The sequence below is a fragment of the Schistocerca nitens genome, chromosome 1 (genome assembly GCF_023898315.1).
Source record: "Schistocerca nitens isolate TAMUIC-IGC-003100 chromosome 1, iqSchNite1.1, whole genome shotgun sequence".
Lineage (NCBI taxonomy): Eukaryota > Metazoa > Arthropoda > Insecta > Orthoptera > Acrididae > Schistocerca > Schistocerca nitens.
This window is the reverse complement of record NC_064614.1, coordinates 72825970-72839147: the sequence shown is the minus strand read 5'-3', so window position 1 is coordinate 72839147 and position 13178 is coordinate 72825970. Positions and strand designations below refer to the sequence as shown.

Sequence of the window (13178 nt, the reverse complement as noted above, 5' to 3'; positions counted from 1 at the left end):
CCTACGTAGGCAACTCTCCACTGACAACATAATTCATATACTAAAGCAGTAATTAATTGACGGAAAGTTGTCGAGTAAAACAGAAGTGATTTCTGGCGTTCCCCAAGGTAGTGTTTTAGGCCTTCTACTATTCCTTATCAACAATCTGGACAGCCGTCTTACGTTGTTTGTAGATGATTCTGTCGTCCATCTTCTTGTACAGTAATCAGAAGATCAAAACCAATTGCAAAAAATTTAGAAAAGATATCTGTATAGTGCGAAAATGGGCAATTGATCTAAATACTGAAAATTGTGAGGTCATTCACATGAATGCTAAAAGGAGTCCGTTAAACTTACCTTACACGATAGATCAGTCAATCTAAAGACCTTAAAATCAACTAAATACCTAGGAATTACTATACGAACAACCCAAATTAACTTAAACTGAAAATGTTGTGGAGAAAGGGAAGCGAAGGCTGGTTTTATTGGCACAATAAATGTAGCAAATGTAACAAATTTACTAAAGAGACTGTTTACACTACGCTTGTCCGTCTCTACATCTAAATCTACGTTATTACTCTGCTATTCACGATGAAGTGCCTGACAGGGGATTCAATGAACCACCTTCAAGCTCTCTCTCTACCGTTCCACTCTCGAACGGCACGCGGGAAAAACAAGCACTTAAATTTTTCTGTGCGACCTCTGATTTCTCTTATTTTATCGTGATGATCTTTTCTCTCTATATAGGTGAATGTCAACAGAATTTTTTCTCAGTCGGAGGAGAAAACTGGTGATTGAATGTTCATGAGAAGATCCTGTCGCAACGATAAACGCCTTTGTTTTAATGGCTGCCAATGCAATTCACGTATCATATCTGTGGCTCTATCCCACCTATTTCGCGATAATACAAAACGAGCTGCCCTTCTTTGTACTTTTTCGATGTCATCCGTCAGTCCCACCTTATGCGGATCCCACATTGCACAGCAATACTCCAGAATAGGGCGTACAAGCGTGGTGTAAGCAGTCTCTTTAGCACACCCGTTGCACCTTCTAAATGTTCTGCCAATGATTCGCAGTCTTTAGTTTGCTCTACCCACAAGATTATGTATGTGATCATTCCAATTTAGGTATTTGTAATTGTAATTCCTAGGTATTTAGTTGAATTTAGAGCCTTCAGATTAGTGTGACTTATCGCGTAATCGAAATTTAGCTGATTTCTGTTAGTACTCATGTGAATAACTTCACACTTTTCCTTATTCAGGGTCAATTGCCACTTTTTGCGGCATACAGATATCTTATCTAAATCATTTTGCAAGTCGTTTTGATCATCTGATGACTTAACAAGACGGTAAATGACAGCATCATCTGCAAACAATCTAAGACGGCTACTCAGATTGTCTCCTGTGTCGTTAATATAGTTCAGGTACAGTAGAGGGCCTGTGACACTTCCTTGGGGAACGCCGGATATTACTTCTGTTTTACTCGATGACTTTCCTTCTATTGCTACGAACTGTAATCTTTGTGACAGGAAATCACGAATCCAGTAACCCAGCTGAGGTGACATTCCATAGGCACGCAGTTTGGTTAGAAGACGCTTGTGAGGAACGGTGTCGAAAGCCATTTGGAAATCTAAAAATATGGAATCAATTTGACATCCCCTGTCGATAGCACCCATTACTTAATGAGTATAAAGAGCTAGTTGTGTTTCGCAAGAACGATATTGTGTGAATCCATGCTGAATCGTTTTCTTCGAAATAATTCATAATGTTCGAATACAGTATACGTTCCAGAACCATACTTCAAATCGACGTTAGTGATATGGGCCTGTAACTTCGTGGATTACTCCAACTTCCCTTTTTGGGTATTGGTGTGACTTGAGCAATTTTCCAGTCTTTAGATACAGATCTTTCGGCGTGTGAGTGATTGTATATAATTGCTAAATATGGAGCTATTGCATCAGCATAGTCTGAAAGGAACCTTACCTGACTGGTATACAGTCTGGACCGGAGGCCTTGGCTTTATTAACTGTTTTAATCTGCTTTGTTGCACCGAAGATATATACTTCTACGTTTCTCATCTTGGCAGTTGTTCTTGATTGGAATTCAGGAATATTTACATCGTCTTCTTTGGTGACGGAGGTTTGGAAAACCGTGTTTAATACTCTGCTTCAGTGGCACTGTCATCAGTGACTTCACAGTTGTTATCGCGCAGTGAAGGTACTGATGGCGTCTTGCCACTGGTGTGCTTTATGTATGACCAGAATCTCTTTCGGCTTTCTTCCGGATTTCGAGACAGAATTTCGTTGTGGAAATTATTAAAAGCATATTGCATTGAAGTACGCACTATATTCGAAATTTTACAAAACTTTGCCAATCTTGGGCATTTTGCACTCTTTTAAATTTGGCATGCTTTTTTCGCTGCTTCTCCGACAGCGATCTGACCCGTTTTGTGTACAATGGGGGATCAGTACCCCTCTTTCGGAGTAGTGCTGCGCGGTCAGGGATCCTTAACAGATAGGATTAACGGAGTACATCGAAAAAGTTCAAAGAAGGGCAGAACGTTTTGTATTATCGAGAAATAGGGTCGAGGGGATCACTGATACCATACAGGATTTGTGGGTGGACATAATTAAAACAAAGGGGATTCTCGTTGCAGCGGAATCTTCTCACAAAATTTCAATCGCCAACTTTCTCCTCCAAAAGCGAAAATATTTATTGTTGCCGACCGACTAGGGAGAAATGATCATCAGAAAAAAGGGAAATCAAATCTCGCATGGAAAGATACAGATTCTCGCTTTTTCCGCTTGTTGTTCGAGATGGGATAATAGAGAATTACTGTGAAGGTGGTTTGATGAGCCCTCTGCCAGGCACTTAAGTGAAGAAGGAGATATTAAGTTTCTCATTGCATCCCTCGTGGAACCTATGATGTCGTGGATCCTGTGGCTAGTGCGGAAAATCGGTTTGAAACCTCTTCAGCGGAGGACGCTACCTACCCTATCACTGACGCTCTTCACATGTGATAAGTGCACTAGCGCAACCTTCTCTTCCTTGTTTTCTTTTATTGTTTTGTTCTGATTGAACTTGCTGCATTTTTTATGACATAGTTCTCGTAACCGCTGTTACGGAATGTGTGGTGTAGCTCCCTCAATTCTTCTTTGATGTTATTAGTGTCACGTATCCGGTGGAACACAGGCAGTCAGAGTCAGCGTTTGAAGAACAGAAGACTTACGAGTTTGGCGATGGCGGCTCTCCGCGTGCGGGTACTGACTTTGTGGGTTGGATTCTAATACACTTTCACTGAATTCAGTTTCCACACACATAACAAACCCACAGTGACAAATACACGCACACACACACACACACACACACACACACACACAAGCACACGCACGCACACACACACACACACACACACACACACACACACACACACACACACACAAGCACACGCACGCACACACATACACAAACTAAATTTTAATTTTTGCCTGGGACATTTGATACCAATATCCAAGAAGTAAATTAAAATATTCACAATCTTACAGTTCCAGTCGTCGTCTTCGGGAGCTTTCGATTGGTAATCAGACGAATCACAGAACTGGAAGTCCCCTCCCCAATATATTCCTTGCTGCGATTCCTCCTGCCCCACTTCCAACCTGCCGACACATTCGCCTGAAAAAAGATCGAGACTCTTTAATGAGCCTTATCTCAAACAGCCCACCCCACCGCTTTACGTGGTGAATGAAAGGGTCTAGCAGTATGATTCAAGAAATACAGGGCTATTACAAATGATTGAAGCGATTTCATAAATTCACTGTAGCTCCATTCATTGACATATGGTCACGACACACTACAGATACGTAGAAAAACTCATAAAGTTTTGTTCGGCTGAAGCCGCACTTCAGGCTTCTGCCGCCAGAGCACTCGAGAGCGCAGTGAGACAAAATGGCGACAGGAGCCGAGAAAGCGTATGTCGTGCTTGAAATGCACTCACATCAGTCAGTCATAACAGTGCAACGACACTTCAGGACGAAGTTCAACAAAGATCCACCAACGGCTAACTCCATTCGGCGATGGTATGCGCAGTTTAAAGCTTCTGGATGCCTATGTAAGGGGAAATCAACGGGTCGGCCTGCAGTGAGCGAAGAAACGGTTGAACGCGTGCGGGCAAGTTTCACGCGTAGCCCGCGGAAGTCGACGAATAAAGCAAGCAGGGAGCTAAACGTACCACAGCCGACGGTTTGGAAAATCTTACGGAAAAGGCTAAAGCAGAAGCCTTACCGTTTACAATTGCTACAAGCGCTGACACCCGACGAAAAAGTTAAACGCTTTGAATTACCGGCGCGGTTGCAACAGCTCATGGAAGAGGATGCGTTCAGTGCGAAACTTGTTTTCAGTGATGAAGGAACATTTTTTCTTAATGGTGAAGTGAAGAGACACAATGTGCGAATCTGGGCGGTAGAGAATCCTCACGCATTCGTGCAGCAAATTCGCAATTCACCAAAAGTTAACGTGTTTTGTGCAATCTCACGGTTTAAAGTTTATGGCCCCTTTTTCTTCTGCGAAAAAAACGTTACAGGACACGTGTATCTGGACATGCTGGAAAATTGGCTCATGCCACAACTGGAGACCGACAGCGCCGACTTCATCTTTCAACAGGATGGTGCTCCACCGCACTTCCATCATGATGTTCGGCATTTCTTAAACAGGAGATTGGAAAACCGATGGATCGGTCGTGGTGGAGATCATGATCAGCAAGTCATGTCATGGCCTCCACACTCTCCCGACTTAACCCCCATGCGATTTCTTTCTGTGGGGTTACGTGAAAGATTCAGTGTTTAAATCTCCTCTACCAAGAAACGTGCCAGAACTGCGAGCTCGCATCAACGATGCTTTCGAACCCATTGATGGGGACATGCTGCGCCGAGTGTGGGAGGAACTTGATTATCAGCTTGATGTCTGCCGAATCACTAAAGGGGCACATATCGAACATTTGTGAATGCCTAAAAAAACTTTTTGAGTTTTTGTATGTGTGTGTGCAAAGCATTGTGAAAATATCTCAAATAATAAAGTTATTGCAGAGCTGTGAAATCGCTTCAATCATTTGTAATAACCCTGTACTGCGTGTACGATGCTAGCGAGGCCAGTGAACTTTGGATGAGAGTTACGGAAATACTGACAGTGTTGAGATAAACAGCAACAGAAGTAAACAGCGACATCAGCCGCAGTTGTGATTATAAGCCAGCCTCTCCTGCGTCCTTCAACTATAGAGTAATCATTTATCGATGTTGTTGTTGGGTTGTTTTGGGGGAAGGAGACATGACAGCGAGGTCATCGGTCTCGTCGGATTAGGGAAGGATGGGGAAGGAAGTCGGCCGAGTCCTTTCAAAGGAACCATCCCGGCATTTGCCTGGAGCGATTTAAGGAAATCACGGAAAACCTAAATCAGGATGGCCGGACGCGGGATTGAACCGTCGTCCTCCCGAATGCGAGTCCAGTGTCTAACCACTGCGCCACCTCGCTCGGTATATCGATGTTGTTGCTGTGGTCTTCAGTCGAGAGACTAGTTCGATGCAGCTCTCCATGCTACTCTATCCTGTGCTAGCTTCTTCATCTCGAAGTAATTACTGCAACCTATATCCTTCTGAATCTGCTTAGTGTATTCATTTCGTTGTCTCCCTCTACGATTTTTACCGTCCAAGCTGCCCTCCAATACTAAATTGATTATCCCTTGATGCCTCAGAACACCTCCTAGCAACCGATCCCTTCTTCTAGTCAAGTTGTGCTACAAATTCCTCTTCTCCTCAGTTCTATTCAGTACCTCCTCATTAGTTACGTGATCTACCCACCTAATCTTCAGCATTCTTCTGTAGCAGCACACTTCGAAAGCTTGTATTCTCTTCTTGTATAAACTATTTATCGTCCATGTTTTACTTCCATGAATGACTACACTCCATACACATAGTTTCAGAAAAGACTTCCTGACACTTACTACACCCATTATTAACAAATTTCTCTTCTTCAGAAACGCTTTCCTTGCCATTGTCAGTTTACATTTTATATCCTCTCTACTTCGACCATCATCAGTTATTTTGCATGCCAAATGGCAAAACTCATCTACTACTTTAAGTGTCTCATTTCCTAATCTAATCCCCTTGGCATCACCTGCTTTAGTTCGACTACATTCCATTATCCTCGTTTTGCTTTTGTTGATGTTCACCTTATATCCTGCTTTCCAGACACTGTTCATTCCGTTTAACTGCTCTTCCAGCTCCTTTGCTGTCTCTGACAGAATTACAATGTTATCGGCAAACCTCAAAGTTGCTACTCCGAATTTTTCTTTTGTTTCCTTTACTGCTTGCTCAATGTACGGATTGAATAACATCGGGGATACGTTACAGCCCCGTCTCACTCCCTTTCCAACCATTGCTTCCTTTTCATGCCCCTCGATATCATAACAAAAAAACGAAATCCGGATAACCACCAATAAGAGTCGTGCGTCGAGAGTTCCGTACAAACTTAATTATGTACACAGGTAGTTCATCCATCCCGGTATTAGAGGATTTTGACGATTTTTCCCTGTCATCGGTATCTATATTTTAAAGATATCAGGATGTGTGACGTAAATGGCAGTATCTTTTGATTGCATTGACATACAAGCTTAAATCTTTTACGCAGCCAAGGAACCGTAGACTTTAATATGTGGCATAAATTTCATCTTGATACATCTATCCGTTCCTGAGAAACACAGAGACAGTTGAATAAGAGGTTATCAAAAACAGTTTTTCTTTCGTGTGATATAATTACAAGTAACAATTTTCCGATATTTCCCTTTGCTTCTTGATAAAGAGCACGACTCTAGGTCAACGGGGAGCACCTTATAGGTTTCAGTAAGTGGGTTTGTGACTATCAAAGTATCTGACATAAATGACCGTATCTTTTGTCTTAATTAAGTTAGAAGCTTGTGCTTTACACCGCGAAAGGTCCCTAATAGGTGAAAAATTTCAACTTTATATGTTTTTCCTGTTTCTGAGGAAGAGGAGTCTTAATAGATTGAAAGGCAGACGCATACAAGTTAAAGAGATATATAAATTTTCTTTGCTGTGATACAATTACAAATCAGTAATTTTCGGATTTTTTCCTATATTTGCACTGTAAAACCTCACTTCTTGCACAATGCCATGATTATACATCAATGGGAAGCACGCTATAGGCTTTGATCAGTGTGTTTGAGAGTGTAAAAATATGTGACATAAATGGCCGTATCTTTTTATTGCACTGACGTAAAAGCTTAAATTTTGTACATCGCCGTGGGACCATAGGTTTAGTAACATAAATGTCAACTTGGTACGGCCACCTGTAAACAAGGAAAAGGGTTCTTAACAGTCAGATGGACAGAAAGACGGATAAAAAAGTGATGCTATGAAGGTTCCGTTTCTACCGAATGAGTAACTGCAATAGGACCAACCTAAAAGTTGATTAAGTCTGAGCATATTGCCAACAGCTTTGAACAACATTTTTAAGTCGCTTACGGGACTTGATTCTTTCTCTGTTTCTTCCCTCCCTCGAAATTAAGGATGCAGCTTATATTCCGGTGTGTGCCATTATGGCCGTTACGGTTGTGTAAAACAGCATTGTGACAGTTTATTGTAAACACAGTGTACAGATGTTGACCCTGTACGTTATTTGTCTTTTATAATGTAAACCCTTACTCGCCCGACGACCGTGAAGGTTTTACTGGTTCATCGGACCCACGTAGCACTATGAGTAAGTGAATGAATAAATGAATGGAGCACTGTACCTCTTCTTCCCCGGGGCTGACATCGGTGAAACGGCATCCTTCAAGTTCGTCCGTGTTGTCTTCATTCAGCTGGTCACAGGTGAAACTGCTCCAGTCGATGTACGTCGGGCTGAACGGGGCAGCGTCGTAGCGTCCAGGTAGTAGCAGCAGCAGAAGCAAGAGCGCCGACAACGCCAGCCGCACCGAAGTCATGTTGCACTCTCTCTGCGGCTGTGACGGAAGACGTTCCCGCGAGCTGCGAATACCGGTTCCTCCCGACCAAGGCAAACCGGCGGACGTAGGTCACTTCCTTGATAAGCCTTGCGCCGTAGGCTGGCCGGTAACAGAAGCGCCAAAATGTTTCTCGACCAGTACTCGTCTCCGAGAGTATCTACGATCTCTCAAGTATAGAGTGGAAAAGAGAGCAGGACATTAACACGACAGATGAGAAGGTGGGTGCGTTGAATTACATACTGCTATCACTACCTCTCATCTGCCTTGGAATTCTGGAGGATATTCAAATGGTTCTGAGCACTATGGGACTTAATATCTGTTGCCATCTGTCCCCTAGAACTTAGAACTACTTAAACCTAACTAACCTAAGGACATTACAAACATCCAAGCCCGAGGCAGGATTCGATCCTGCTACCGTAGCGGTCGCGCGGTTCATGAGTGAAACGCCTAGGAACCGTTCGGTCGCACCGGACGGCTGGAGGGAATTTTTATCTCAAAAGTTGTGATTAATTCGCAGGATAAGAAGCATCTTTCACAACATAAACACCCATTTCAACAAAGATAAACGAGTGAAAGACAGCTCCATTCCGTCATAAATGTTTCTAGTGAATCGTATACGTAGGTGGACATACACTTTCTGTGTTGAAACTTCCTGGCAGATTAAAACCGTGTGCCGGACCGAGACTCGAACTCGGGACCTTTGCTTTCGCGGGCAAATGCTGTACCAACTGAGCTACCCAAGCACGACTGATGCCCCGTCCTCACTGCTTTACTTCCGCCAGTACCTCGTCCCCTACCTTCCGAACTTTACAGCAGGTCTCCAGCGAAGTTTCATATCAGCGCACACTCCGCTGCATAGTGAAAATCTCATTCTGGACTTTGTGTTGTTACGTTTCTTAAAGGTAATAAATCGTCAACATAACGAAGACACAAAAAGGTAAGAGATCGCCTCGGTTGGTGCACCCCTACGAAGCGAGTAGAAGTGGTAATAGATATCGAGAGAATCCTGGAACGTGCTGCTAGCATCGTAACAGGTCGGTATATCGCTTATGAAAGTGCAACGTATATGCTCGGCGAACTTTACTGAGAAACAGTGTAAAAAATGGCTTAATCCCAACAGAAGTTCCGTTTGGAAAAATTAATGACATGTGTTGGAAGCTAAATTTTCACCCAATATTTTGTCACCAGCGTATACACTATCTGATCAGAAGTTTCCTGAGAGCAACTGTCCTCTAGATTTCACGAGAGATGTATCAGCCACTGTAAAAGAGGCAAGTGTATTGTATTGACAGTAGAGAAGAGGTAACAGTAGGGGAGCTCAGTGACTTCGAGCGTGCTGTAGTCACTGGCTGTCACCCGAGTAACAGATTCATCGGTAGCACTTTAACAGTTCCAAAGCTGCCCATGCAGACAGTCGGTGACTTGATTGTGAGGTGGAAATGCTAAGCAACAACCGCAGCTAAATCAACACTGAACAAACCTCATGGACTGCCGGACAGGAACCGTGGAAAGCTGCGAGGGGTGGCTGTAAGAAATCTCATGAAATCAGCGGATGGAATCACTGCTTGAAGTAAGCCAAGCGCTGTATCATGTGTGAGATACAGAGGCGAGCGAGTGTGCCGGGACTTCCCCACTTCACTGCTAGTAGCGCCACGTCACCTTAACGCGCCTGCGTGTAGAGCGCAAGTATTGCACCACAATTAAGTAGGAACTTAAAAATCAAAATTTTTGTTCAAAACTTTGTTAAAATATAGTTTAGTGTTGTAATGTTGCAAATACTAAGTCTTTATGTTCTAGACGTAAACATTTACGTAAAAATGCCGCTTTAAGAGAAAAATAAGTGGCGCTAAATAATGTAACTAGATAGCCAGAATTTGCTCAGAATGTGCAATTAGACCTCATAAATAAGTGGTGCAGGTTTCCAAAACCATAAGACAAAAATTAACACCGGAATTCACGTTTTTGTGAAAAATCAGAGGCGCTAAATAATGGACTTAGAAACATGAAAATTTCTTTACTGCTTCAGTTTCACCCCGAAAATGATAACTGAGAGACCACGTTAAGGTACACCTTATAGTTTTTGAGTAATTAAGTAAAAACCAGTTCTGTAACTAAAGTCTACCCAATCGTAGTAGATTAAGTACCTGTAATTTTAATGATAAGAAAATTTTGATTAAAGTGAATCATAAAACATACCAAATGATAAAGCTATACAAAATTTGAGAGTTGTAGTATTAATAACAGCAGATATAAGTGTTAATAAAGATATGGTTCAGAGGTAACTATCTACCGTTAGTTCCACTATAAAAATTGTAGAAGGCAAAATTTTCATTCTAGCAAGCTGAAACTTTTTCTTTGAGTTCAAACGACTTAACTGTATACAAGTAAAAATTAAGATTTTTTTGAAGTAATTTTTAACTATATTATTAAAGTTTATGTGTCCGAGAAAGCGATCGTCCGTAGGCTGCTCCAGTATGCAGATAGCTGTAGACAACAGATGTTCCCTCAGCCGTCCTCTCCGGCACGTATACAGGGTGGTCCATTGATCGTGTCCGTGCCAAATACGTCACGAAATAAGCGTCAAACGAAAAAACTACAAAGAACGAAACGGGTCTAGCTTGAAGGGGGAAACCAGATGGCACTATGGTTTGCTCGCTAGATGGCGCTGCCATAGGTCAAACGGATATCAACTGCGTTCTTTAAATACGAACCCCCATTTTTTATTACATATTCGTGTAGTACGTACGGAAATATGAATGTTTTAGTTGGACCACTTTTTTCGCTTTGTAATAGATGGCGCTATAACAGTCACTAACGTATAAGTACGTGGTATCATGTAACATTCCGCCGGTATGTACGGCATTTCCTTCGTGATACATTACCCGTGTTAAAATGGACCGTTTACCAATTGCGGAAAAGATCGATATCCTGTTGATGTATGGCTGTTGTGATCAAAATGCCCAACGGCCGTGTGCTACGTATGCTGCTCGGCATCCTGGACGACATCATTTAAGTGTCCGGACAGTTCGTCGGATAGTTAGGTTATTTAAGGAAACAGGAAGTGTTCAGCCACCTGTGAAACGTCAACCTCGACCTGCAACAAATGATGATGCCCAAGTAGGTGTTCTAGCTGCTGTCGCGGCTGATCCGCATATCAGTAGTAGACAAATTGAGCGAGACTCGGGAATCTCAAAAACGTCGGTGTTGAGAATGCTACATCAACATCGATTGCACCTGTACCATATTTCTATGCACCAGGAATTGCGTGGCGACGACTTTGAACCTCGTGTACAGTTCTGACAGATTTTTTGCACGCGTTCTATTTAGCGACGAAACCTCATTCACCAACAGCGGTAACGTAAACCGGCATTATATGCACCATTGGGCAACGGAAAATCCACGATGGCTGCGACAAGTGGAACATCAGCGACCTTGGCGGGTTAATGTATGGTGCGGCATTATCGGAGGAAGGATAATTGGCCCCCATCTTATCGATGGCAATCTAAATGGTTCAATGTATGCTGATTTCCTACGTAATGTTCTACCGATGTTACTAAAAGATGTTTCACTGCATGACAGAATGGCGATGTACTTGCAACATGATGGATGTCCGGCACATAGCTCGAGTGCGGTTGAAGCGGTATTGAATAACATATTTCATGACAGGTGGATTGGTCGTCGAAGCACAATGCCATGACCCGTACGTTCTCCGGATCTGACGTCCCCGGATTTCTTTCTGTGGGGAAAGTTGAAGGTTGTTTGCTTTCGTGATCGAGCGACAACGCCTGGCAACATGCGTCAGCGCATTGTCTATGCATGTACGAACATTACGGAAGGCGAACTACTCGCTGTTGAGAGGAATGTTGTCACACGCATTGGCAAATGCATTGAGGTTGTCGGACATCATTTTGAGCATTTATTGCATTAATGTGGTATTTACAGGTAATCACGCTGTAATAGCATGCGTTCTCAGAAATGATAAGTTCATAAAGGTACATGTATCACATTGGAACAACCGAAATAAAATGTTCAAACGTACCTACGTTCTGTATTTTAATTTAAAAAACCTACCTTTTGCCAACTGTTCGTCTAAAATTGTGAGCCATATGTTTGTGACTATTACAGCGCCATCTATCACAAAGCGAAAAAAGTGGTCCAACTAAAACATTCATATTTCTGTACGTACTACACGAATATGTAATAAAAATGGGGGTTCGTATTTTAAACAACGCATATAATATCCGTTAGACCTATGGCAGCGCATCTAGCGGGCAAACCATAGCGCTATCTGGTTTCCCCCTTCAAGCTAGACAAGTTTCGTTCCTTGTAGTTTTTTCTTTTGACGCTTATTTCATGAGATCTTTGGCCCGGTCACGATCAATGGACCACCCTGTGTATTAAGAACAACAAGGGACCCAAGACTGAACACTGTGGGAAACCATTCTTGATACCTCCCCAGTTAGAGGACTTAGCTGGTTTTTGTAGAGTATCTGTACTGTTTATTTCAACCTTCTGCATTCTTCCATTTCCGTATGAATTAAACCATTTGTGCACTGTCCCAGTCTCACCACAATACTTATGCTTATCTAGAAGAATTTCATGATTCACATAATCAAGAGTGAGAGTTCACAAAATATCCCAATGGGTGATGTTCAGTTATTCATTGCATTTAATATTTGATCAGTGAAAGCATATATAGCATTTTATGTTGAAAAGCCTGCCTGAAAACCAAATTGACATTTTGTTAGTACTTCATTTTTAAAATTTGTGATGCTCCCCTTGAATACATTACTTTTCAAGAATTTTGGATAAAGCTGTCAGAAATAAGATTGGGCGGTAGTTGTTAGCATCAGGTCTAACCTCCTGTTTTATGCAATGGCTTAACAATAGCATATTTAGTCTATCTGGAAAAATTCCCTGTTTCAGTGAGCTACTACATATGTGGCTGAGAATCCTACTTATTTGTTTGGAACAAGCTTTTAGTACTCTGTTGGAAATGCCATCTATTCCATGTGAGCTTTTACTTTTGAGTGAATTTATTATTTTCCTAATTTCAGTAGGAGAGGTGGGTTGTATTTCAATTTTATCAAATTGCGTAGGTACTGCCTCTTCCGTATACTGCCTTGAATTTTCTAATGAATAGCTGGAACCTATTTTCTCTACAACACTTAAAAAATGATTATTAA

General features: G+C 42.1%; 1 protein-coding gene across 1 annotated transcript in view; it reads right to left on the bottom strand.

The window, feature by feature from the left end:
* LOC126241329 (toll-like receptor 2) overlaps window positions 1–7971 on the bottom strand; it is a 150403-nt gene extending 142432 nt beyond the window's left edge. Inside the window, exon 1 of the mRNA XM_049947998.1 lies at window positions 7780–7971. Within this exon, the coding sequence (XP_049803955.1) occupies window positions 7780–7971 (192 nt within the window). The remainder of the gene's footprint in view (window positions 1–7779) is intronic.
* Between the last annotated feature and the right edge of the window lie 5207 nt (window positions 7972–13178).